The following is a 27,615-nucleotide window of genomic DNA, read 5'->3' on the forward strand; positions in this document are numbered from 1 at the left end:
ATCGAGGCGCTATTGCCATTCGCAATGTCAAAGTTCAATTAGCAGCATGCACCAATTCGCTTAGATTCTGGCCGTAATTTGTTTGTTTTAAGGCAATTTTGTTTGACATACACAAATGAATGTATTGACGCCCCTACGTTTCCTACTAGTTCCTACTGTATGTCATAAAAAAATAAAATGTTAGTGAAAAAAATCCATGCGAGAACTATAGACTATAGAGGGCGCAAGCAAAGGCCTTTCGAAAGAAATAAAGTTGCAGTTTGAACAAATTCTACTGTGGTTCAACATAGCGGTCTCTTTCAAACTGTGTGGGCACTTAACGATTTTTTTTTTCGATTAAAAAGACTTGATTACAGATTAAGAAATTGTCTGTAGCAAACTTAGATTTAAAGCCTACTTATGAATTCAAAAATTCTCAGAATTTACCCTTTTTTTAATAAATTGTACTTGTAATTGTACAAGCTATGGGTCATTAGATTAAAGCGCGGTGGTCGTCGCGCAGCGCGTGTTCGAATTTCATGTAAATGAACAATGCATTTTACACGCGTTGTATACGTCGATATGAGTCCCATGTCGAACAGGACGCGGCGCGACGACCACCGCCTTTTAATTTTCGAGAAATTGGTGGATGTTTTTAGTGGATAGTGGCCATTTTGGCAGTATTATATATCAAAGGTTCATATGTCAGAGATATCATGCCATATCTCAAATTATAGCCTGGTGGTATAGGCAAAAAAAAAATCATATAAAAAATCGGTCACTGGTAGCATAGTGGTTGTCGCTCCAGGCTCTTGATCGGTAGACCCAAGTTCAAATCTTACCTGCTTAGGCTGAACATCAAAGGGTTAACCCCTACCCTGGGTGAGTGTGCCACAGACTCAATGGGAAGGCCAATTCCACTGGCCGAGATTCATTCACTAACGAATGCGACTTTGGGGGAACCTTTGTTAAGGTCCGCAGGTGCCTATGTTCGACCGAGTCTGGTTGACGGCAGGATAGCGCATTCAAATTGTCATTTGACAGAGAGATGGTCACACAGACCTGTCATGTAGTCGCAAACATGAATATGACTTCTGTGGCAAATGCACTATGTGTCAGCACTAGCACTTGCAATTTGCACATACAAAAAAGTCAGGAGAGACAACAGTGACATTCAATGTCCAGAACTGTCGCCTGGCACAAAAATATTTTTTTTTTTTATTTTTCCTGAATTATTTCAAAATCTGGGTTTTAAAAAGTGTAAAAAAATCCAATCTTTGTTTGACATCATGCTCCATGGAATTGTTCTAAAAATGGCGAATTTGAAAAAATACGTCACTGTAACATACAAAAAATGCTATTTCATAGTGTCATGGAACAATAGCTTCATGATTTTACAGAATAAACCAATGAATATTGATTGGCATGCGATTTATGACCAACTTTCTCAAAAATGAGTAGATTTAATATTGGACGAGAAACATAAATTGAGTCAATATTTTGTTTCACAGGATAGAGAAGATGGTAAGTAAATTAAATTGATCCAGCTCGCGTCTCTAACTTTGGCATTTGCTAGTACTTTTGCACACTTCTGTTAAGAAGGAAGACCAGAACCTGTACATGTGGAGAACTATTTGTTAGTTTGGATTTTTTTTTAATTTCACCATTTTTTTTTCAATCTAGAAATCTTGAAATGTCAACAACCTCTTCATTTGTGAAATACTTGACATGTTTGTACTTCAGTCTACGTGTATTACATGGGATGTATTACTGTTGATCAGTTTGCAGTTATGCAAACAACGACAGGGGCTGCGAATGTAAATGACTGGATTTTGTGCACTTTATTTGGTTCATGATTATTTGAAAAATTACATCGCCAACTTGAATGTACATATGTATATAGTTTCTTCAACAGACTTCTCAAAGTTTTTGAATAATTATATTTATTATACATTCCAATTATAACCTTTACTCTAACAAAGGTAATAACAGTTTATCACTATGAATGTTATTAGTAACAACATATTACACAAATAATTAATAGATTTTATTTTGTATTTGGATTGTTCTTTCCAATACTGAGCCATAACACTACACGAATCGGAATAGCTTAGTTACTAAACAGTTTAGGCACTAATCCATTGTTTGACCATGTGTTACCATGGAGGTAAAAGACATTTACTTCCATGATGTTACAAAGATCGTAGCTTATCTTATCGGGTGGAAACGTCAGAACAAAGGAACTCTAAAGCTCGACTTTAGCTCGACTTTACAGCTCGTTACCACAACTGCAGCATGACCATCATATCACATTTAATATAAAACGTATTCTAGTATTGTATTTTGTTATGGGTTTGAAGGGGAAGGAGCTTCATTTGATTTAGCTTAATTTGAAGAAAACGATGTTTTGCACCCTTACTAAAATATCGAAAACAATTCCTGACCAGTGGATTTTATTTACTGGACACAATTGGCTGGTAAACTTTTACTTATTTATGGCAGGGCGTAACAGTAGATATAAATCAGATGTCAAAGACGTTTTCTCTTTCGGTGACTGGTAAATTAATATTTTTAATATATAATATAATAATAATAACTTTATTACACAACTGCACCATCAGTGGGTGCTGTGTGGTAAGGATACAGATCAGAAAAAACAACACAAATAAACAAAAACAACAAAAGTTTCAAAATTACAAACAAATCAAAGGGTATATATAACATATGTATTACAATTAGGTTTTATAAATTGTATTTTTTAAGTATTTTGCAAGTGCAGTACTACTATTTATGATGCAAGTGAATATTAAATTTCGGTTAGTTGTACTGCACATTTCTAATTTACAGTCTTCTAAGAGGGTATTTCTTTCTTGAGTGAAGAAGCAACAGTCAAGGACGAAATGTTTTTCATCTTCTACAGTACCTGTGTTGCATTTTTTACACAATCTGTAATTTGTCTCCATTCTTGGAAATTCTCTCCTGCCCAATTCAATTTCCAAATTATGGTCACTAAGTCTAAACTTGGTAACCATTCTTCTCAAATTGAAGTCCTGAATTTCTGTTAAATATCCTTCAAATTCATATTCCATTTTAAACTAATTATACGTTCTTAGTTTGTTTCCTGATTTTCCGTTTTTTAGGACATAACTAAGTTGCTGATACCATGTTTGTATATATTTATTTTTTAATTTTTCTTCCAACAATTGTGTTAATTCAGCGATGTTTCCCACTTTATATATTTTATTTACTTCAGATAAGTCAGCATGTCCAAGAATTGTTTTAACATGTTTTATCCAGCTTGAGTTTGATGACACTTTTTAGAATATGATTTTCAGTTAACAATGACAATCTGTGCCAATATTTAATTAGCGATTAAGTTGCCGTAATCCTTATAGGAATTCTACCAATTTCGCCTCTTATGCCAATCAATGGTGTTACTTTACTAACACCTAAAATAAACCGGTAAAAGTGGTTACATGCTTGCTCCAAGTAATTGTTTTCATTTGTAACTTCATTGGCCCAAATCTCTGACCCATATAACAAAATTGGAGAGATGAGTTGATCAAAAAGTTTAAGGCTTAGTTTTGTAAGGATCATTTTATGATTTAGTATAGTGTGACGTATACTAAATAAAGCTTTCATAGCTTAAATTTATTTTTTTAGGTTTGACTGATTTATTTTAAATTTACCATTTGGTGTGAAATTGGTTCCTAAATAACAAAACTCCTTAACAGATGTTATCTCTTCATTATTTATTTTGAAATTCATATTTACTGTTGTTAAATATCATCACTTTAGTTTTTCTAACATTAACATTTAGGTACCATTTTGTACAATAATTATTTAGTTTGTTCAGACAGTTTTGTAGACCGTCCGCGGACTCCGAAATAATTGCCAGGTCATCCGCATACTGAATGCAATTTAGGGGAAAAGTGTCAATCATGATTGGTTTATCTACATTCTCACCGAATATACCAAGGAGGTCATTCATGAAAATGTTAAAAGGCGTTGGTGAGATGTTGCACCCTTGTTTGACACCACTTGTTGGATGAAATCCCTTTGTGATACCACTGTTTAGCTTTACTTTATATTCTTGATCAGTGTACATTGATTTTATTATGTTGTAGAAATTGCCTTTTATGCCAGTTTTTTGTAATTTTAGAAATAAAGCATCTCTTGAGAAGTTGAGACACTGTCAAATGCTTTTTTTAAGTCTACAAAACAGCTGTATATTCTTTTACATTTAGCACCAGTTTCTTTTTTTCCATACAGGGTTTTTTCCACTGCTGTCTTCAGAAGAAAAATTGCATCACTTGTGCGTCTGTTTTTTCGAAATCCAAATTGTACCTCATTCATTAATTTGTTTTTCTCCAAGTGGTTTGTCAATCTGCAATTCATAATGCCTGTGAATAATTTTGATAGACAACTGGATATAGCAATTGCTCTATAATTGGATGGGTTTGATCTATCACCTGATTTGTGTATTGGTACTAAGATGGTGGATTTCCAACTTGTTGGATACGTGCCACTCTCCAAAATAAAATTGAATAATTTTTGTATACATGGAATTAACAGACTATTTTTTGTTTTTAACATTTCATTTGAAATACTGTCTTCTGCTGTTGATTTTTTGTTTTTCAAATTTTTAATAGCCTTTTTAATTTCATTATATGAAATAACATTGTTTAACTCATGGTTAGATAATTTTGTATCTTCTAATAATTTTAGTGATTGCTTAAAAACAGTATTAGTGTTATTATTGTTATATAATTTGCTGAAATGATCTAGCCACTATATAGTCTGCGCATCATTGCGCCTGCAAACAACCTTACTGATATAAAACAGTAACGTCTCAATTTGTAAACTTAGAATTTATTTTTCCGCTTTCTGTTTACCCAGTTCAAATGTGTTCCACATTTTAGAAGATGTGTCCTCTTTTGCAGTGTTTATTTTTTTCTACTTTTTCCCTCATTACCGATTACTCGCGTGTGTTGTTAAACTGTACATATGTGCAAATATTTATATATAAATTAACTGTAAACCACACCCATGCAGAAATGGATGACTGTGTTTCAATAAAATAAAAATACTAAATACTGGACACCAGCTTGCAGCAATACATGGTCAATCTCAGCTACAATAATGTGTTAATTAGTGGTGGAATCCCACGTTGTGTAACATTGGTATTGTGTGTCGGTGACCTCCATACGGGTAGCCAAGTACAAGTAGTAAGTACTTCGCGCAGCGTAACACAATGTAAGATTGTTACGTTTGCTCGTACACAATTATGTCGCAGACACATTTGTATTGCAAATCATTGTTGTTGCCATATTCAATCAAAGTTCATCTATTTTTAATAAATGTCTGTTAATGTTGTTTGGACGGGGGGGGGGGAGGCTTTCTGTTGTGTATGTACCAACTGAATTGTTTTAGCTTATTTTGTATGTGTTATTTTGGACTTTACACTAGCTCTGTGGTGTGTCCGTGCCAAATAAAATATCCTATCCTATTCTACCAATTAGCGCACTATTATCGATCATTTGAATATCAAACACTGCGCCTGACAGAGGTAAAACCATAGACCTCTAAGGTCTATGGTAAAACGTTATGCTGATAAAGTGCCAAACTGAGACGTAGTTACGGTGTAGATTCATGCGCTCATTTCCTTCTTTGTCCAATTCTAGGTTCGCGGTGAACGTCAAGTTGATGGTTGTCTTCTTATTGTATTCAGATGAGTACTGGTTCAATCGAGAGGTCACTGCAAAGGTATCACAAACAATACTTTACAGTAATACTGGGCCGTAAGTCGTTAGTTTTACTTTGTGTGCAAGTACATGCACGATTGGGACAAACGAAGACAAAGCGTGTTTTGTCTTATCATGAACGTACTAATAATTAGTACATCCATGGTGTTGCTCCATTTCTTCTCCTCCGTAGAAAACAATGAGATTTGTTGCGCGATTAACCGCCACGTGGGTATGTACGGCGGTGTGTCTATCACGTGACTGAATTGTAACCAATCATTGGAAGAATCATATGAGACCATGTGTGACGTCGTTGTAAACATCATTATGTATCGCGTGACCTCGACATGTAGGGCATAATGTGTGATTTTTCTGTTTAAATTTCAGCCCTATAACAACCGGATGTGATCACCGAGATCACTTCCAAGTATAATTTGGGAATATATTAGAAGATCCTTTGGGGAAAAAATGAATTTATCATTAGCTGGTTGTGGTTTTCTAGGAATTTATCATGTCGGTGTGGCGAGCTGCTTCAAAGAACATGTTCCCGGTCTTGTCGGCAAAATCGCCGGTGCATCTGCTGGTGCATTAGCCGGATGTACACTTGTATGTGATGTTGGACTCGGTAAGTGGACTGTGGTATAAATAACGTGATTTATCTAATTATGTGGTTGCCAATAAGCGGTAATGCACACAACAATCGTCGTGACAGTGACTTTACCACCATTTTGGCAAGTGACCAGGCATTTTAGTTCATCGTTAACCCATGGATATCCATGGTTAACCTATCCTTTCTATTTACGCCCTTTGACCTCTTGAATGCATATTTCCCCCACCATTATTTTTTATATATATTTTTAGATTTATTTTTACGTCTCCCCGTATCATACATAATAATTTAATTGTGCACTGAAGCGTTCCAGGTAAACAAAACACACCTTGTCCTTAGCAAATCGGCTACAGCTTTTTGAACCGGGACTCCGTTCGTATTTCCATTTATATGTATATCCTTTTTTATCTCCTTGGCATTACTAAGTAATTTATTATTGATTGTGGGCGCGTTGTAGGTGGAGTCATCTTGCATCCAATAAGCGCCTAGTGATCTAACGTCGCACCTTGTCGATCTAAACGAAAACGTCCGTGTGCCATCTCATGAACTAAAATTGTCGCTTTTATTCGAAGTTATGGGAAATATGTTGAAACGACAAATGTATAATTATATGCAGATAAAATTACTTTGTACATATATGACTGCAAATATTATGATTAATATCAAGCGGAGTCGTGTGCCGGTAATATCACGTGATCTATTCTACCCAATCATCCTCAAGGTCGTGGAGGTCGTACATGACGTAGATGTAAACACTGGTTTGTGATTGTCGTTTTTTTTTTAACTCGTGTAAAATGTGCTCATTTTTTACCCGGTCCATCGGCCGCTAATACTGGTGGCCATAATATCTTACATTTGAAGCATATTTCCTGGCTGGTCAAAGAACATGAATCTGTCGTTTTCAGGCTGTGGTTTTCTTGGTATATATCATTTGGGGGTGGGGAGTTGTATAAAAACACACGCTTCTGAATTGATGGTTGGTGCTCGTATCGCCGGGGCTTCTGCCGGGGCCATATTTGGTTGTCTTCTTGTATGCGACGTTGGATTAGGTGAGTCTTCTATTGATAATTTCGTATTGCGGTAATAGTTATATTGGTTTGAATATTAAGCACCATATCATATTTCTACTACACAGTTATGAATTAATAATTATTTATTTATCGGGCAGACGTGATCGTGAGTTGGTAAAGCGGTTTTTAAGTTCATTCCCTAATGGTACAAAGTTTTCCAGAGAACTGACCGAGTAGTTCTTCTAAATTGCCAGTTGTATTTTTTTTTTGGGACATTCTGAATATCTATAAGGCTGACATTTAATGCATTATTTAATCTGTGGAGTATCAGTAGAAGGCATTTACAAAATGAAAAAAAAAAATGCATTACAATATAGTTCATTTGGAAAAAAATACTGGTACTCCAAACTCAGTTTTTTCTATCTATCGATTTTACATGTAAATAGTTAGCACTATTAACTGTTTTAGGACGTTTCTCAACTTTCGTAGTTAGGCAGTTAATTTGCATAATTTCACAACTTCTCATCACCAGGCAACACATTGCGATTTATTTGAATTAATAATTGACTTATTTCAATCATTGGATATTCACTGAAACATCAATATTTGATTGGAACATGGAGCTCTATGGTTGGAACCCGGGGTTGGAATTGATATTGTAACTGGCAGGAAGCCAAGTAAATACAGTCACATGATGTAGGCATGTGATGTACTTTACTTAAATAGGGCAGTTACTGTGAATACAAAAGGTCACTTGACCTTGATAATAAATTGCCTGCCCATATGGAATTCCAGTACTGAAAATTTGTGTGTTTTCTATATAATTTTTTTAAAACTGTAAGTCAAAGTAACAGTTATATGCAAATTGTTCATGTAAAGTTAATTACTTAGTGTTGCATTGCATTTTGAGGTGCGTCACAAGTTAGTAATAGTAGTAGTAGCGTGATATTCAGGTTACCTACAAAGAATGGGTCGGTCAGTTAGATTGTGTACTTTTGTGTACTCAATAACCTTTTCACTTGTGACCTACATATGATAATATAGAATGTTGGGTGTTACAGTTTGGGTCGTTGGGTTAAGAAAAAGAATTTTTTATATGAAATTATTTTGGTTTTTAGCATAATGCTTTTGTCTCACATTCAACGAAGCAGTATATTTTTTATATGTTTGTACAAGCTGGCTTTCTACACAAGTTTTCAGACTGTAATTTTTTAATTTTAAAAGTTTTTAATGAATTATATATGCTCTTGTTCTGTGTAACTTTAATGGAAACCATCATTTCTCTTATAGTACATTTCACTGATCAGAGTACTTTCAAAATAGCAGATTTTTAATGGAGATTTGTAAAATTTAGACATTTATTTGAAAATTAGGGGCAGTCTCACATTATTGCATAAATATTCAAATTACCTCAAAGAGCTCCATTCTAAAAAATGAATGTTCAAAAATGTTATCATGATGGACACAGGTAATCTAAATGATAGTAGCTACTATTGTCTTACTATTTTGTCTACTCAAATCAAAGGTCCTCACAAGCTGAAAAAGACTAATAGTTCACTTAGTGTTGGATAAGTGTATTATTATTACTAATGTCTGGTTTTACCAACATGCAACTTGAGTACTAAAATAAAGTAAAGAACAATAGCATAGTGACTGAGAAAAGACTATAAAGCTGTTGCATGTTGGGAATGATTTTTTCTTCACTTTTAGCTGTATTCGGATTCAGCAGCAGGAATTACTTTATACAAATGAGAGAGACGTCAATATAGTTTATGGCTTCGTGCCAAATGTATCTCCTCATACATATCTAGGATTAAAAATGTCAGACATAGCTCATTCTACTCAGCTTGACCACGGACAAAGTTACTTCTTATTTGTTTTTTTGATATCTTTTTTCATTACCAAAAAATTTGACCTCAAAGTTGGGTAATTTTTCATCAGGAATAGCTTTTTAACTCTTCTGTGATTTTTCTGGCTGGTCATACCTTCACTGTAGTTGGGTGGTAAAATCAAACGGAAAAAATCCTGGCCCATTGTTGTCATGGCAACAGCCAAAAAAAATTATTTTTGAATTCTATTGCACAAAATGTGTCATCTCTTACCAGTCTTGTAATATCAGTGTTCAAATGATCATGCTTTTGATTCTGGTTAAGTTGCAGACTGACGAGAGACCACTGACGTCGACATTGTTATACTGTATAAACATGAACTTTGACTGAATGCTGCGTTCAATCTAATAATCTAGCAAATGCAATCGCAAAACAATTGGAAATAAAGTGTTTGTCATCCTACCGAAATCTTGGGTAAAGGGTCAATTGCGTGAATATTAAAACATAAGAAATAATATAATAACATAGTAATAAAGTGAAGTGACTTTGGAAGATGCTTAATGCTCATTGTGAACTTCTTATTTAGGCCCCGGTTTTAGTTATAAACTCATTTTAGGTTCACGTTCATGTCTTATACCATGGCACCATCCGAAAACATGTTTGTTTTTTGAGCATAGCAGGTGCCAATCATCCTACGAGCTTGTTTCATTTGATTTTTTATTTGCATGTTATATCTAGTCTGTAAAGTATGCATTGTAAATCAATACGTAAAAAAACAAAAACAGCTAGTGACAGGTTATTTTACTTTTATACACCAATAACCATTAAACTGTGACTGTCAACATTGTACACAGTGGTTATATGTAAATGCATTGTTAATACATGTCATCATTCTCTCAATTGTTTGTTGAATAAAAAATAATGTAATATTTTTTTTTTGTCAAAAGTGTGTACCCTTTTCTATAACTTTACAACAAAATGAAAAAAAAATTATTATGATTATGGTTAAAGTACAAAAAATGAAGAGCTGTTATTGGAATAAAAACAACTCTGTGATGACAAATGTATGTCTGCTCTTTGCAGTTCTTAATAAAATTTTATGTTTATTTGAAAACATGTCTATGAAATATCAATGGTGACAGAGCCTTTCATACTGGAATTGTTTATACGTGTGGTGTTTTTGAAAGTTATTCAAAAATCCTTTCTAGAACCTCGTCTATTTTTCTTGAACCAACGAAGAAATGAAATTTACTATTGGACAATTTATAATAACATTTGTATGCATTGAATTATTCAGGTGAATGTACAGAAGATGTACTTGAAATTGTTATGAGAGCACGTTCACATACACTAGGACCCCTGCATCCAAGTTTTAATGTTACTAAGATTGTACAAGATGGTCTACGAAAAGTACTACCTCCAGATGCTCATAAATGTGCCAGCGGCCGTTTATTTGTATCGCTGACAAGGCTTTCAGATGGTGCCAATGTTATGATTTCACAGTTTGATAGCAGGGAGGACCTTATACAGGTATGATCAGTTCAAAATGATCAGTTTTTGCTGCCGCTGTTTTATCTTCATGTGCATAGTGTAATTAATGTATCTACCATTTGATACCTTGAACAAAAAGCACAGAAAAATGCAAGTGGCTATCTTTCATTGACTGTTGCTTTATAATGAATTGATAAAAGGATTTAATGAATTTTTTGTTTGCCCATCAATAGATGTTTTAATTACCAGCATTGTTTTATTTTAATTGAACCACCTGTGACCATGAATTCATTTAATTAACTTTCTAAGTTTACAAACTTGGCTTTCTGGATATTATTTTATACAAAATGTATCATTACATGTGGTACTTGACATTTCATGAAACCACTCTCTGTTAAATCCAACTATACGTGTTTCATATTTTGACAGGCATTATTATGCAGTGCATTCATACCGTTCTACTCAGGGTTAATACCACCATCTTATAAAGGAGTTGTAAGTATGACTTGGCTAGCATTGATTGTGTGCATTTGTTCAGACTAGATTGTGTTATTTTGAAATACTGTAAAATACTATATTTTTCGCTGGAATTAATTTTTGCTGAAAAGGCTTTTTGGATTTTTTGTATGGAATTTATTTTCACTGATTTTTAATGGGTAGAATATGAAATATGAAAAAAAGTACATTCGCTTGATTTTATTTTCACTGAATCATCCCTTCAGCAAAAATACCTAAAATATAAGTGGAAATAAAGTATTTTACAGTAATCATTTTAGTTCAATCGTATGAACATTTTACATTTGCATTTACATTTTGAGTATATGCTCGAAATAATTTGAAAATGCAGTTGTTGTGCTAGGATGAAAATTTTGAGTATATGCTCGAAATAATTTGAAAATGCAGTTGTTGTGCTAGGATGAAAATTTTGAGTATATGCTCGAAATAATTTGAAAATGCAGTTGTTGTGCTAGGATGAAAATTTTGAGTATATGCTCGAAATAATTTGAAAATGCAGTTGTGCTAGGATGAAAATTTTGAGTATATGCTCGAAATAATTTGAAAATGCAGTTGTTGTGCTAGGATGAAAATTTTGAGTATATGCTCGAAATAATTTGAAAATGCAGTTGTTGTGCTAGGATGAAAATTTTGAGTATATGCTCGAAATAATTTGAAAATGCAGTTGTGCTAGGATGAAAATTTTGAGTATATGCTCGAAATAATTTGAAAATGCAGTTGTGCTAGGATGAAAATTTTGAGTATATGCTCGAAATAATTTGAAAATGCAGTTGTGCTAGGATGAAAATTTTGAGTATATGCTCGAAATAATTTGAAAATGCAGTTGTGCTAGGATGAAAATTTTGAGTATATGCTCGAAATAATTTGAAAATGCAGTTGTGCTAGGATGAAAATTTTGAGTATATGCTCGAAATAATTTGAAAATGCAGTTGTGCTAGGATGAAAATTTTGAGTATATGCTCGAAATAATTTGAAAATGCAGTTGTGCTAGGATGAAAATTTTGAGTATATGCTCGAAATAATTTGAAAATGCAGTTGTTGTGCTAGGATGAAAATTTTGAGTATATGCTCGAAATAATTTGAAAATGCAGTTGTTGTGCTAGGATGAAAATTTTGAGTATATGCTCGAAATAATTTGAAAATGCAGTTGTTGTGCTAGGATGAAAATTTTGAGTATATGCTCGAAATAATTTGAAAATGCAGTTGTTGTGCTAGGATGAAAATTTTGAGTATATGCTCAAAATAATTTGAAAATGCAGTTGTTGTGCTAGGATGAAAATTTTGAGTATATGCTCGAAATAATTTGAAAATGCAGTTATTGTGCTAGGATGAAAATTTTGAGTATATGCTCGAAATAATTTGAAAATGCAGTTGTTGGTGCTAGGATGAAAATTTTGAGTATATGCTCGAAATAATTTGAAAATGCAGTTGTTGTGCTAGGATGAAAATTTTGAGTATATGCTCGAAATAATATGAAAATGCAGTTGTTGTGCTAGGATGAAAATTTTGAGTATATGCTCGAAATAATTTGAAAATGCAGTTGTTGTGCTAGGATGAAAATTTTGAGTATATGCTCGAAATAATTTGAAAATGCAGTTGTTGTGCTAGGATGAAAATTTTAAGTATATGCTCGAAATAATTTGAAAATGCAGTTGTGCTAGGATGAAAATTTTGAGTATATGCTCGAAATAATTTGAAAATGCAGTTGTTGTGCTAGGATGAAAATTTTGAGTATATGCTCGAAATAATTTGAAAATGCAGTTGTTGTGCTAGGATGAAAATTTTGAGTATATGCTCGAAATAATTTGAAAATGCAGTTGTTGTGCTAGGATGAAAATTTTGAGTACATGCTCGAAATAATTTGAAAATGCAGTTGTTGTGCTAGGATGAAAATTTTGAAATTCTAAATCTCAACAGTATGATTACAAAATTGCTTTTCATTTTTCAGCGATATATAGATGGTGGTGTTAGTGATAACGTACCGTCCTTCGGTGATGCCGAAAATACTATTACAGTATCACCATTTGCAGGAGAGAGTGATATATGCCCACCATCAGATGACACTAGTAACTATCTACATATGAAATTATCTGGTACAAGTATACAGTTAACCCCTTCCAATTTATATAGACTGTCAAGGGCTTTGTTTCCTCCGGAACCAGAAATTATGACTAAAATGTGTCGGCAGGGATTTGAAGATGCTTTAACATTTTTAAAACAGAGAGGTAAGATTGTTTTTTATTGATTATTTTCGAAAACTAACCCCTGACTGGTATTATGTCACCATTTCATGAACTCCAGTTTCTTTTCACCATAATGTTAATGGAGATTATTGGTATATCGGTTTTCATTCTTCATTACCCATGAAAAAAATGTGCCTAATAATTCATTTTTAACTTGAATATATTATTGTTTAGTGTAAAACTTTGTTTATATTCTGATGTGTATTAAGGACGACGTCAAAAGATCGATGTCGGATAAAAAACTTAATTCCTTTAGTTTTTTCCAAACCCCTCTACCCCCCACTGAAACTTAATTGATAAATATTGGTCATGGTGTCAGACTACATTCACCATTAAATACAAATTGATAATCGGACAGTAGTATTGCATAGCAGTTGGTTGTCGGTGTAAAAAGAGTTTACAAATGCACCTCATTTGACGCACAGATTTACACTCGAACCAAACCATTTTTCTGTGTTTTTTTTCCTTTTCGGTTATTTTTGTCCATGATTGGATAGAACTACAAATACTCCAAGATTTTTTTGACTTCATTAAAAAATAAAATCGTTTTTGTAGGATGGAAACTTTTTGAGGTCAAAACCCCCCACCCCCAAACTAAAGGAAATAAGTTTTTTATCCGACATCGATCTTTTGACGTCGTCCCTTACCGGGTACTTGTTCATTAGTTCAACCTGATTAATCACATGCAAAGCATAACAACAAAGGGCAAAGTCTACCCGAGTTTATATCACTTTTGTCATTTTTTTTGGCTTCACCAATAATATTGCCATCCATGAAATATCTCACCTTTCCTAATTAATTAATTAATTTACTAATTCAGTTTTACCCTTGACCTGCACTGTTGTAATCTATCCCCCAGTCTATCTGTATTATAATTTTTTATATGTAGACAGTCCTCGTAAACTGAGCTATGTGAATATTGGACATGTCATCAAAAAACACATTGTTTTACAATGACAGTGATTGACAGCTGTTGTCAAGGTATTGCAACATCTGGTGCTCTAAATCCTGAATAGTTTATACGCGTATTGTTTTCATTCATGTGAAACAAGCATGAAAGGTTGTACATGTGCATAAATACCTTGATTGTGCAGTATAGTAATTATTATGGTGGAAAGATGGTATGTTGACAATCTGCCATTTTGAAAAACAAATATTGTCAGTTCTCCTATCTCAGCTTCACTATTCAGTTAGAGGCAAGGATTAGTGTGATGGGATGTATGTTTGTCCCATGATATCAAAAGATCCAATCATATCTATCTGTCTCAATATACATGTACAATGTACATGATATTAATTAGAGACTCAATTTTCATGACAACTGATTGGTTTAGAGAAATCAGAAAAATTACATTTTATGTGTGTAGAAAAGTGAAATTTTTAGAAGTCAAGTAAAATTATGTATCAGCTTGAAGGGCGGTGGTTGTCGTGCCACACGTGTGTGACATTTTTTTATGATAAACATTGAGTTTCCCACAATTCATTGCTTTCTTCTAATGGGAATCACAAGTTCGAGTTTTGACCTCAGTGAGACATACACAGTTGATGACTCTTTTACAGCATGTCTCAGAAGTATTGGGGCAGCCAATTTGCAAACCCGCTTGGGTTTTGACTAAACAGTTGGCTTTTGAATCTCCTGGCGCCGTCCGGTGGTCACGCCCACTCTGGGTGAATCTATATAACAGTAGGGGACAGTCGTCATACTTTAGTTGGATGGCGATTTCACTTTCAAATATACCAGGGAAAGTGTTCTATTTTCTTTATGGTGTTCATATACAAGGAATTTTATAAGCGGTTGGTTTATATAGAAGGACTGTGGTTTAATGTTACCCCAACGAATCGTTTGGATGTGAAAATTTATTTTCTCCCTGATTTATAGGAAACTTTCTAAACTTGTTTCTTTATTTAGTTTCAATCAGTGTTCAAGATGGCTACCCCCATATAGTAAATATCGGTGGATTAATCGCATTTATCATATTATCACTTGTACGCCAGCTGACTCTGGCCATTCTCAGGCTGACATGGGAATCTACTTTCACATTACCCCGCCTTGCAAAGCAATCATTCAGGGGAATCCAGACATGTACCAGGCTACGTAAAAGCATACTATGTTCCCTAATGAAAAATAGACTCTCCCGGAGTGGACGCGACCACGAGTTGGCGCCAGCGAGGTTCGAAAGCCAACTGTTTAGTCAAAACCCAAACATTTAGCCAATTCGCTAGCGAGTTTGCAAATTGGCTGCCCCAATACTTCTGAGACTTGCTGTAATACCTTGCAACCACCATAGAAATTATCTAGTTGGTAACGTCTCAGTTTGTGCTCGTTGGTCAATCATACGAGTCCATATCTTGCTCATGCATGACGCGACAACCATCCCCCTTTAAAATATTGGATAAATGCATAAATTATATCTGTATGTTTATAATAAGACAAACTACATCCTACATTTTGTGTTTTACATTTACAGGTTTAGTTAGCTGTACCCGTCATCTTAGTCTTCGTTCCATCAGTGAAGTGAATATGAGTTCAATGATGTTATGTGAAGACGGCACTGACTCTGTAATATTGGAAGATGACGAAGAAGACTATTTAATAGAAGAAATGGAACATTGTAGTGATTGTAATGACAAAAAACAAGAATTTGCCTTGATTGATAATTTACCACAACCAGTCTTAGCAGGTAGGTCTGTTGAAACACTTGTATGTCCCTTTCTCAAAACTAACAACAATAGGAACAAGCACATTCATTGGTTTTGCAATGTAATAGCATTGTGTACTTCTCTGTACATTTGCACTGAAATTAACTACACTTATGAAGACATTTTATAAAAGTGCATCTTTCTAGAATCTTAAATGAGCAATTATATCACTTAATTTTTATTGATGATCTTTCTAATTTCCCTAATCGTAATAAACTTACGTTGTACATTTTATCCAAAAATATAGTCAGCATGTAATGGAAATGATGTGTTTTCAGTGACTTTATTATGAGATATTAATCTAGTGCTATTTTTGACTCCCATGTGCGAAGCACAAAATGGGAGTCTTTGCAGTTAGTGTGTCTGTATGTGTGTATGTGTGTGTGTATGTGTGTATGTGTGTATGTGTGTGTGTGTGTGTGTATGTGTGTCCGACTGTTCCACTGCTATCTCAAGAACCATACATCGGTTTTTGATGAAACTTGGTGCATAGATGCTCTGGGCCAATGCGCAGATTTGATTAGGTTTTGGTAAAAATCCATGTTCGTTAATTACCTAATTTGCATGATAATTAGCTAATTTTTAGCTGTTCTATGACTGTTCCACTGATATCTAAAGAACCACTCATTGGATTTTGATGAAACTTGGTACATAGATGCTCTGAACATATGCGCAGATTGATTAATTTTTGGTAAAAATCCGTGCATATTAATTACCTAATTTGCATGATAATTAGCTATTTTTTAGTGGTTCCATGACTGTTCCACTGATATCTAAACAACCACTCATTGGATTTTGATGAAACTTCGTACATAGATGCTCTGAACTAATGCTAGGTTTTGATTAGTTTTTGGTAATAATCCGTGGATACTAATTACCTAATTTGCATAATGATTAGTCAATTTTCGGTTTTTCCACTGATATCTCAAGTACTAATCATCACATTTCAATGAAACTTGGTACATAGATGTCATACGACACTGCACAGACCTGATAGTTTTTATGGTAATATCAGTACATATTAATTACCTAATTTGCATAATTAATTAATTTTCAGCATTTGATATAAGTAGTTAGCATTACATTTCAATGAAACTTGGTACTTACATACTCAAGGACTATGCAGAGATTGATTGTTTTCGATAAATATTTGTGCATATTAATCACCTAATTTGCATAATTAGTTAATTTTCAGCTTTTCCACGGGTATCTCAAGTACTAATCATCGCATTTCAATGAAACTTGGTACATAGATCCTTTAGGACTATGCAGAGACCTGATTAGTTTTAGGGTAAATAATTGTGCATATTAATTACCTAATTTGCATAATTAATTTTCAGCTTTTCTACTGATATCTAAAGTACTAATCATCACATTTCAATGAATCTAGAATTATGCAGACCCAATTAGTTTCCGGTAAATATTTGTGCATATTAATCACCTAATTTGCATAATTAACCAACTTTCACACTGATATCTCAGGTACTATACATCACATATCAATGAATGTACAAGGATGCTGTAGGACAATAGACGGACCTGAATAATTGTGGGTTAAAATCTGTACATATTAATTACCTAATTTGCATAATTAACCAATTTTAAGCTTTCACACTGATATCTAAAGTACCGTAAAAACTCCAAAATTTCGACTGGTTTTAAATAATTGGTGTTAGAAATGTGACGTGTTTTTAGAGTCAAAATTAAGGTGCATTTTCGGACGGTCGAATTTTTCAGAATAGAAATCAGCAAAAAAAAATGGGGATGATAGACAGTGTGCTTCATTAGTTTTTAAAAAATGCAATGTCCGTCAATTGACGTAAACTTCCTCATGTTTCACGGTAAAAGCAAAGGTTGTGGCCGAGTTGTAACTCAAAATCTAAACAAAGTCATCAATCAGTGAGTATTATGACAAGCAAAACAAAACATCAAGACGCGGAGAAGAGGTCAGCACAAAACTAATAGGTCAAAAGACAAAGCTGTCTCGCACTACCTAGGAAAACTTGCGAATGTTCGAAGTACAGGTACCCATTGGACAAAAGATACATGGAAGTTTAGCAAACTATCTCCCCGACCCAGTGCAATGTATCCGGTTAGAATCAAAGCTCACGTGTCCCTTATTTGAGGGACCAAATTCTGCCGTAAATTCGCCCTTGGATTAAAAAATAAAATGGGATTTAAGAAAATAAAATGGGACTTTTAAGGTGTATTTTGGCGTCATTTTTCGGACATTTCAATCAATCCTGCCGGCTAAAATAGAGTAAGTTTTACCGTAGTCATTGACGTCTGTCTATTCAAGAGTACACGTGTATGATTTTTATCGTGACTAGCGTGAGCGGGTAAGCTTCCTTTCGAGAATGAGCTGTTATCACTGTGAACAATGTTAAATTATTCTTCAGATGACCAGTTTATTTTTTAAAAACAACTAATTTTTTTATTTAAAAAAAATCATGCTGTTTTCGCATCAAAATCCAAGCCAAAATATCGTACTACAACATCAATCTTTTCCGCATTGCGTTCAATAACATTAACATATTTAAATAAGCTATGGTAATTTGAACACGTTGGCATCATCCAGCTTTTTGATTGGTTAATTAGCGATTTGACCTATTTGACCTAAGAGAACATGGCGGATATCCTACAGCATCAAACGTTTATACGAGACCGGAATCATTCGCTTACGATGAAACTAAGTTGACTTTTATTTGTATTTCATAACCATTCAACAAATTTATTTTGTGTACATTATTATAATCACTACTGAGTACAGTAATAATCAACAATTCAGAAACGCAGCATGCCGAGATTTTTGTGTTCGTTTTTATTTGAAACTTCGTTTATTTAGAATATATTTTCGTTACCAATAAAATAAAAATCTCTCAGTCAATCAGAAACCCGGATTCATGCCTTCGAGGAAGGTCCCGTTTGAACGCTCACATCGGGTTTTTTTTCGTTTGGGGGAAAACTAAAACTGGTCGCAATTTTCGCAATTTTCGAATAAGAATGAGTCGGCAATTTTTAGTGGAGTCGAAAATTTGGAGGTAAATAAAACACCGAAACCCGGCAAATAAATAGGCGATCGAATTTTTAGAGGGGTCGAAATTTTGGAGTTTTCACGGTACTAATTATTCCATTTCAATGAAACTTAGTACAAAGATGCTCTAGGACAATGTACAAACCTAATTAGTTTGGGGTAAAAATCTGTTCATATTAATTCCCTAATAAGCATAATAATTCATAATTTTTTGGTTCTAATCACATTTCAATTAAACTTGGAGACATAGATTTTCTGTTACATTGCGCAGACCTCATTAGTTTTACACTCAAATCTGGTCATATTAATTTTCTGATTTGCATAATTAGTTTTCAGCTAAGTAATTTCGAATTATATTTAATGTGTTTCCAATACTCTCAGCACATGGGAGTTCTTTCTAAGCTTTCTTTGATTTTTAATCTTTCCCCGATATTTCCCGCAATCTTCCCCCTAATATTTCACATAATCTTATCCCAGATATTTCTTTTAGCTAATTTACCTCATATTTCTTCTTTTTAAACAGCTTTACATCACGCTAGTGAATCTGTAAATAGTAGTTACATAAAATCATTAGTCTCCATAGCAACGCTGCCATGTTTGCTGCCAATACAAAGTGCTTATAGTATAGTGACCAGGTAAGCCATTGTTACTATCTTACCAAACAACATGTTTCATCTACTATAGAGTAAAATACTGTCTCTAAACAGACTCTCATTAGTTCCTTATATTGATAGCCATGTACATTTTTATTCATATTTATCCTATGTATGGCCTGTCATTATTTTGTAACAAGCTCTTTGATTAGTAGTTTATAGCTGCAAGTGTTTATCTCGTTACACGTTTTTTGATTGGTTGTTTTCTTACCATTTAATATCTCACTTGTTATTCAGGTTTATTGATTGGATACCTCATTTACCAACCGACCTCCAAGCTTTCCTTTATTTCATGTGGCAGATTGCCAAATATGTTGTACAACACATAGAAGATGGTCGTCATAGTTACAGTGCAAGGTGATATATTTTTGTTTGTACAATTTATCAATCTCTCCATAACACATGATTATTATTTAATAAGAAACTTGATATCACAGATCATGTTTGGGTGATCAAGTCAATTCAAATAAATACAAGGAACAATAAATTTATTGGTATCTGACTAGCTCTAAGCTATTTTTAGATTTTTATTTATTTTTATTTATTTAAATGCCAAGTTTTCTCTAGCATATGACCATAGCAAAGCATATCCAAATATAAACTGTTGTCTTCTTTCTTGTTCATTTCAGATTCAGTTGTCAGCTTGCTATCACTGAAAGTCAAAGGAACTTGAATAACAACAGTGATTCACAAAGTGATATGAAGAATGTTAATTTTCAAATCGAAGTGGGACTTAAAAAAACACATCGTGTCAAGTGGCAGATAGGGGACGAGGAAATCCATCTTCCCTTGGATACTGATGACGGTATTGGCAGTGGTGGAGAAAGTTGTGAAGAAAGTTTTGATGATTTACCACCACTCTTGGACGAAACGGACATAGTACTTTTAGACAAATATGACAGCGTCGCACAAGGACAGAAAATAAGTAAAGAAATTGATTTGGAAACAGAGTTCTTTTATTTGAATCAAATCAAAGATGATGAGATCACATAATTTTATTTTCTAGAAATATTTGAAGCCAAAATGCAGCATATTTGGAATCCAAGAATTGTACAAATATTTAATATATATACATATATAATTTATAATAATTGTTTTTTGTGTGCTTTTATATTGCAATACTATTTTACTGCCTTTTAACGTTTTTTAAGCTCAGGTTATCAGCCTTTTCTTCTTTCAATATTCAGGTAGGCTTTTACTGAAAGTGATACATGTCTGTTTATTAACCCAATGACTATAAAAATAATTCCATTTATAGTCAGCTCTTTTCCTCAGAAAATGTTGACAAACAATTTTTGATCAAAAACTAGAAGCAGTGTCACATTTGTTTTGTTCAGTCCAAAATAAAGATTGAATTCAGTGTAAATTACAGAATATGGGAACAAACTTTTACCCTATTTTGAGTGAGATAAAAATTTGGCATTCAAAAGATTAATTGTGTTTGAATTACGGAGTCTGTGTTATAGTGTATGTTATCATACTACAGTATATTTCGCAATATGTAGAAATAAGAAACGGTTATCTATAGACAAACAAAAATACAAACTTTTAGAAGCAAATCAAGATTCTGTGAAATTCTGGGCTATTTTACGAAATATTAAATGTAATGCGCCCCTAACCAATGAAATTAAAGCGGACTGTTAGTACAATTATTTTCATGGCCTGTTAAACAAACCAATCTCACCTGCAAATGAATTCAAAAAAAGCTGTAATTAGGAACCTAGAACTACACGATGAGCAATGTGACCAGTGTGATGATAATGTGCCACTTGATTTAAATGCAAATATAACTATGTTAGAAATTGAGAAAGCGATTAGAAGTTTGGCAAATAACAAGACTCCGGGTCACGATGGCCTTGTAATAGAACTATACAAACATAGCTGGACACACATTGGTCCTGTCTTATTGCTTCTATTCAATAACATACTCTCCAGCTACAACTTTCCATTAACCTGGTGTAAAGCCATTATCTCGCCACTACATAAAAAAGGTGATCATTCTGATGTCAACAATTACAGGGGTATCTCCCTTATATCAGTAACAAGCAAGATTCTAACAAAAATCCTAAATTCACGTCTAGACCACTGGTGTCGTAAGAATTGTATATTATCTGAAGCGCAATGTGGTTTTCGGCATGGCAGCAAAATATTTAACGAAGAAAAAAGGGCGCTTTTATTGTATTTTTATTGATTTCGCTAAGGCGTTTGACTCGATTCAACATGATTTTCTGTGGTCGAAACTAAATCAATTATGGGATTCATGGAAAATTCTTATCGGTTATTCGCTCAATGTACAGTAAGTTGCAATCTTGTGTGATTTCATCTGGTGGTCTCACTGAATATTTTAAATGCACTATCGGGACACGTCAAGGTTGTATGCTTAGCCCTATATTATTTACTATTTTTATCAATGATCTCGTTTCATTCACTAGTACGGTTGGATGTGAGGGTGTTTGCATTGACAACGATCTTCACAACCTTAATATCTTGATGTACGCGGATGACGTAGCCGTGGGTTCTGATATGCCAATACATACTCAACGACAAATAAATAAAGTACACCAATTTTGTTCTCACTGGGGTCTAACTCTAAACCTAAACAAAACACAGATAATTGTTTTTTGCAGGGGTGGTTTTCTAAAACAAGGTGAAAAATGGTTCTATCGCGATCATGAAATTAAAATCGTCCCTCAGTACAAGTATCTTGGTGTATTATTTTCCTCCAGATTAAGTTGGAATCCGACCAAATTAAACCAATCAGCACAGGGTAAAAAAGCAATGTTTCAACTTTAAGTATTGATTCGAAAACTTGGTGGTATGACCACATCTGATTCATTCAAATTATTTGATTCCATCATTGTGCCAATCTTATTATATGATAGTGAAATCTGGGGTTACGAGAACGCTCCTCAAATTGAACAAGTTCAGAATCAATTTTGTAAATTTCTACTCGGTGTGAGTAATAACTCAAGCGATTTATCAGCTGTTGGCGAATGTGGTCATTTTCCTCTCTATGTTATTTACTTTAAAAGATGCATTAGCTACTGGCTGAGATTATTACAAATGGACGGTAATAGATATCCTCATAAATGTTATTTAATGTTAAAAAGATTATCCGACCAACGTGTTATAACGTCGGTAAATTGGGCTTTTAATGTAAAAATTTTGCTATTTCGCTTTGGATTCGGTCATGTATGGCTGAACCAAGGTGTAGGCTCGAAAAGTGTGTTTCTTTTGCAGTTCACACAAAGAATTAAAGATTGTGCGCAACAAGTATGGCACGACGACACTGCTTCTTCCCCCAAACTCCGTTCCTATCTCGATTTTAAGTCGTCACTTGAGCAAGAAAAATATTTGTCTTGCATCCATGTTTTCAAATTCAGAGCTGCATTGTCAAGGTTACGTTGTTCTTCTCACAATTTGCGTATTGAAAAGGGAAGACATGAAAATGTCCCCCTCGATAATAGATTGTGTGAATACTGTGTTGAACGAAATCAACTTTATGTTGAAGACGAATATCATTTTATAGCTATTTGCCATTGTTATCAACGTATTAGAGCAGAATTTTTGCCTGTATGGTTCCGCACCAACCCCACTTACAACAAATTTATCTCGCTCATGAGTTCAAGAAATGATGTAATTTTAAATCAGTTAGCGAGTTATGTTTATTTCGCCATGAAAAGCAGAACTTAAATGATTTTTGTTTTCTCTATTGTTACAATTGTTAAGTGAAACTGTATTTGCTCTTTGGGCCAATGGCCTTTTGCTTTGTAATAAATATACAGTATATTTCGCGAATCAGAATAGGTTTAAATTTGTTTTCAGGGACAAGAAAATTGTTGAATGATGGGGAATCAATGAATATTTCTTGTTTTTTGTGTCTAGCAGATGTTATTATATATACAAAGCTGAATTCATATGACATGGATAATCATTGCAAATTGTTGGTGATTTCTATATTGTGTTTAAATTCTGTACACGTTCTAACATGACTAGATTCCTCCTCAAATTGAGTCATTGTCACACAATGTACAATGGTGGAGAAAAATTTGGCATTCAAAGGATCAATAAAGAAACATGGTCGTTTAAATCATAGATTTTGTAAACAATGTATATCTTATAATCTAGTCCTGATAATGATACAGAGTCCTGATCGTATCAATCAACGTGAATTTTGAAAATACATTGTCTATAGGATATATGAATTAAACAAGGGTCTGTGTTAACTTTTCAGATTAGAAATTTGGTAAGGTTGAGACATTTCATCCCAGAACAAGCTAAAAACTGAAAATGTGTTTGATGCTGTTTTAGGTAAAAATATATATATACATGTAATATTAAGAGTAGATATCCTGCCCTCACTTTCTTGCCCATGTTATTTTGTCAGTACTTTAGGGTCTTATTCATAGATAAACATGTATGCAATGAAACTGACCTTTAAGGAGAAACAAAGCTGACAATCTAACTTAATTTCAAATGCTCACTTAAATTCATATTCTGCATTAGGCTTGCATACAGTCTTTTGGTTTTTTTTGTGTTTTTTTTTCTTCAAGAAAATAAAATATGTTACGGTAATGTGTAAGAGTCAAAAGCCCAGTTACCATGAAACAAACAATATACCAGGGATGTATATTTTGTGGTGATGTTGTTGATTCTTCTTTTTTTTAAGGGAATATTTTTGTCATCTTGAGTAGAAAATGGAATTTTGCAAATTACAAGCCCATTACTTTGATACTTAATATGTAGGTGCCTTTGGTGGACCCCCGACAGATTTGTTTATTTGATGATAAAGTCTTCCTTATTTTTAGCAAATATTTTGGTCATTTTTAATAAAACTTCTTCTTTGAAACTAACAGCCTGATTGCTGGGATATTTTTGAGAACTACTGTAAACACATTAATTACTCACTGTTTTTTTTAATTTTGCTCCTTTTGTTAATAACAATAGAACTCAAAATACTAAAATTAAATGTCAGTGATAATCAATGGTTTTACAGTAGTTTCTTGAGTCTTGCTGGAATGCATTTACTACCACAATGTTTTTATTAGACGATAAAGCTCTTTCAGCAGTCAGGCTCCTTGTAATGTTTTGTTTTGCATTTTGAAAACTACCAGTCAGATTACATTTTCTTATACATTAGTCATTGAGTGTCTACTTTTCAAATTTTGTTCCTTACATGACTTGGGTTTTTGCCCATGATAAAATGAAAGGGCTAACAATTTTTCACACTTTCAAGGAATACCAACAAATGGGAAAGGTAACCACAGTTTAACTATGTTATGGTGTATATATTGGTCAGAAGGAATACTGTGGAATACTTTATTTTCACTGGAATTAATTTTCGCTGAAAGGGCTTTTTGGTCGTTTTGCTTGGAATTTATTTTCACTGATTTTTGATGAGTTTAATGTGAAATATAGGAAAAAAAGTATATTCGCTGGATTTTATTTTCACGGAATCATCCCTTCAGCGAAAATAGCGAAAATAAATTACAAGTGAAAATAAAGTATTCTATAGTAGTATGGCAGATTTGCAATGCTGTAATGCAGTATGTGAGTTAAGGCCAGTTATGTTGCCATTTTTTAACCCAGAGAAAATAGACTTGTTTCCTTTCTTTTTTTTAATCTATGCATTGTGCTAATAACTGAATCATTTACATTTATATTAGTAGCGTTTTCACACAATTGAATGTAATTATATGGTATGAACTCTACAACATTGTAGTGTCAAAGTTAGAAATTTGTCCTACGATGTAATGAAAGACTTTTGTTTGACATATTCACAGAATTTACAACACTTACTGTTCTCAGGATTGACAAATACACAAAATAAAAATTCACATAAAAATGTAAATAAATAACAGAATCACAATTTGACATTTGTGAAATTAAAATGCCACTCAAGGCATATCTGTCAAAACTGTTTGTCTTCAAATCTTAATATATTTCAGTGCACAAGAAATGCAACTTCACTTATAAATCATGTCTTAGCACAGTGCTCATGCTGTCCATTGAAACTACACGTAGATATCAAACTGTTCAGGCTTTCCAGTCAGGCCAAACCTGATGAAAAAAGGTTGATGAATTCTTTTAGTGTGTTCAATTATGTTGAATTATTCTCTACAAATTTGTCTGTTATTTCTATTTGATTTGTTGCTGCCATATACAGTTGAATGAATGCAAGAGTACAGCTTATATCTTTTAATGTAAGCCTCGTGGTCAACTAAAATAAAAATATTTCAATTTAAATGTGTCATTGTTATTACCGGTATGTGCATTCTCTCTTTATGATGAAAAGTGTGAAAGGAAGAATCTACTACTGTCAAATACTTTATTTTCGCTGGAATTTATTTTTACTGAAACGACTTTTTGAGTGTTTTGTAAGAATTTATTTGCGCTGATTTTTGACAAGTTGAATGTAAAATATAGGAAAAAAGATATATTCACTGGATTTTATTTTCACTGAATGATTGAGACAGAATTTGTCATTAAAACCTCCAATGCATACGTAGTGATGGCAACTAATTTTTAAGAGCAATTTAGACGAAAATAGCCAAAATTAATTCCAAGCAAAAATAAAGTACCGGGTATTTCACAGTAACCATTCCCACTATACAAATTGTATATCAGATTAATTCTGTGTGTAGTCTTTGAGATATGAAGTAAAGTCAAACCTGTGTTGATAAACATCTGCTTAACCTTTTCACTACAAATTCACAAAATAGTCCCATTTATAGTCTTTTCTGCAGAGTTTGGTACAAAAATAACCTAATTTAGGGCTCATTTTCAGAAATATTGAAGATAAGAAAAAAGTTAAGGTCGCTCGTTACATTTAAAAGATGAAGAAGTAAATTGTTGTATAATGATTCACATACATGCTTGTCTTTCATATTTAACATTTTTATGAAGAAAGAAGAATGTGTTTCCTAGAAAAAATTTGCAAAATAATCTGAAAAGCAGTCATTTTGAAACATTTTCTATAGGATTCCATGTAAAAAATTATTATATTGACAACTAATACTAATATTCATAATTCTTCTATTATCCGTGACAGTCTTAGCCCCATAACACTATATATCATTTTTGACTTCCGTGTGCCAAGCACACTATGGGAGTCTTTTGTGATCCTCCTTATTTAGAAAACTCGCATGTCAGCTGTCTACTCTATGCCGATGATATTGTGATACTTTCTAAAACTAAACAGGGATTACAGACATGTCTTGATAGTTTGGCATTGTATGTTAAAACGTGGAAGCTCTCTGTCAACACTGACAAAACCAAAATTTTAATTTTCAATAAATCAAACAGACGTTTGAATAATGATACATTTTTTCTTGGAGGTATCAAACTTGATACAGTTAAATCTTATAACTATCTGGGACTAGTCATTAGTGCCAATGGTAAATTTAAGGATGGCCTAAAAAACCTTAAACGTAAGGCTCAAAAAGCTCTGTTTTCAATGAAAGCAAAGCTTGGCTCAATACAAAACATAAGTATAAAAGTTTCAATTTCCCTTTTTGACAAACTCATCAGACCTATCCTCATTTATGGTTGTGATGTTTGGGGTGATGAGTTCTCCACTAAATCACCTATTGAAGACGTTCAATTAAGTTATTGTCGGTATCTACTGGGGGTGTCACAACACACACCAATTATGGCCATGTATAGCGAGTTAGGCAGATACCCCCTAGACGTATTTATAAAAAAACAAATAATTAAATATTACAGTCGGGCCATGAATTCTAATAATGCGTTACTCAAGGAAGCTTTTGTGGTTAACCAAAGCATTAAAAGTAAATGGTATCTAGA

The 27,615-nt window shown here is 33.5% G+C and overlaps 1 protein-coding gene across 1 annotated transcript; it reads left to right on the forward strand.

Moving 5' to 3' along the window:
• The first annotated feature begins 7,089 nt into the window (after positions 1-7,089).
• On the forward strand, positions 7,090-26,055 carry LOC100374988 (1-acylglycerol-3-phosphate O-acyltransferase Pnpla3-like). Its single transcript, XM_085498672.1, has 8 exons — positions 7,090-7,382; positions 10,470-10,702; positions 11,093-11,158; positions 13,128-13,404; positions 15,891-16,103; positions 19,680-19,791; positions 20,047-20,166; positions 20,439-26,055. The coding sequence occupies exons 1-8, from the start codon at positions 7,220-7,222 to the stop codon at positions 20,800-20,802; spliced, it is 1,548 nt and encodes a 515-aa protein (XP_085354798.1). The 5' UTR covers positions 7,090-7,219; the 3' UTR covers positions 20,803-26,055.
• Positions 26,056-27,615: the final 1,560 nt, after the last annotated feature.

Source organism: Saccoglossus kowalevskii, chromosome 1, assembly GCF_978046115.1.
Source record: "Saccoglossus kowalevskii chromosome 1, keSacKowa6.1, whole genome shotgun sequence".
In the NCBI taxonomy this organism is placed as follows: Eukaryota; Metazoa; Hemichordata; class Enteropneusta; family Harrimaniidae; genus Saccoglossus; species Saccoglossus kowalevskii.

Bases quoted from the DNA above. Each gene is read 5' to 3' on its own strand.
- LOC100374988 (XM_085498672.1), top strand. From the start codon at position 7,220: ATGAATCTGTCGTTTTCAGGCTGTGGTTTTCTTGGTATATATCATTTG. The intron at 19,792-20,046 runs GTAAGCCATTGT...CTTGTTATTCAG, and splicing joins GCTTATAGTATAGTGACCAG to GTTTATTGATTGGATACCTC. The intron at 20,167-20,438 runs GTGATATATTTT...TGTTCATTTCAG, and splicing joins CGTCATAGTTACAGTGCAAG to ATTCAGTTGTCAGCTTGCTA.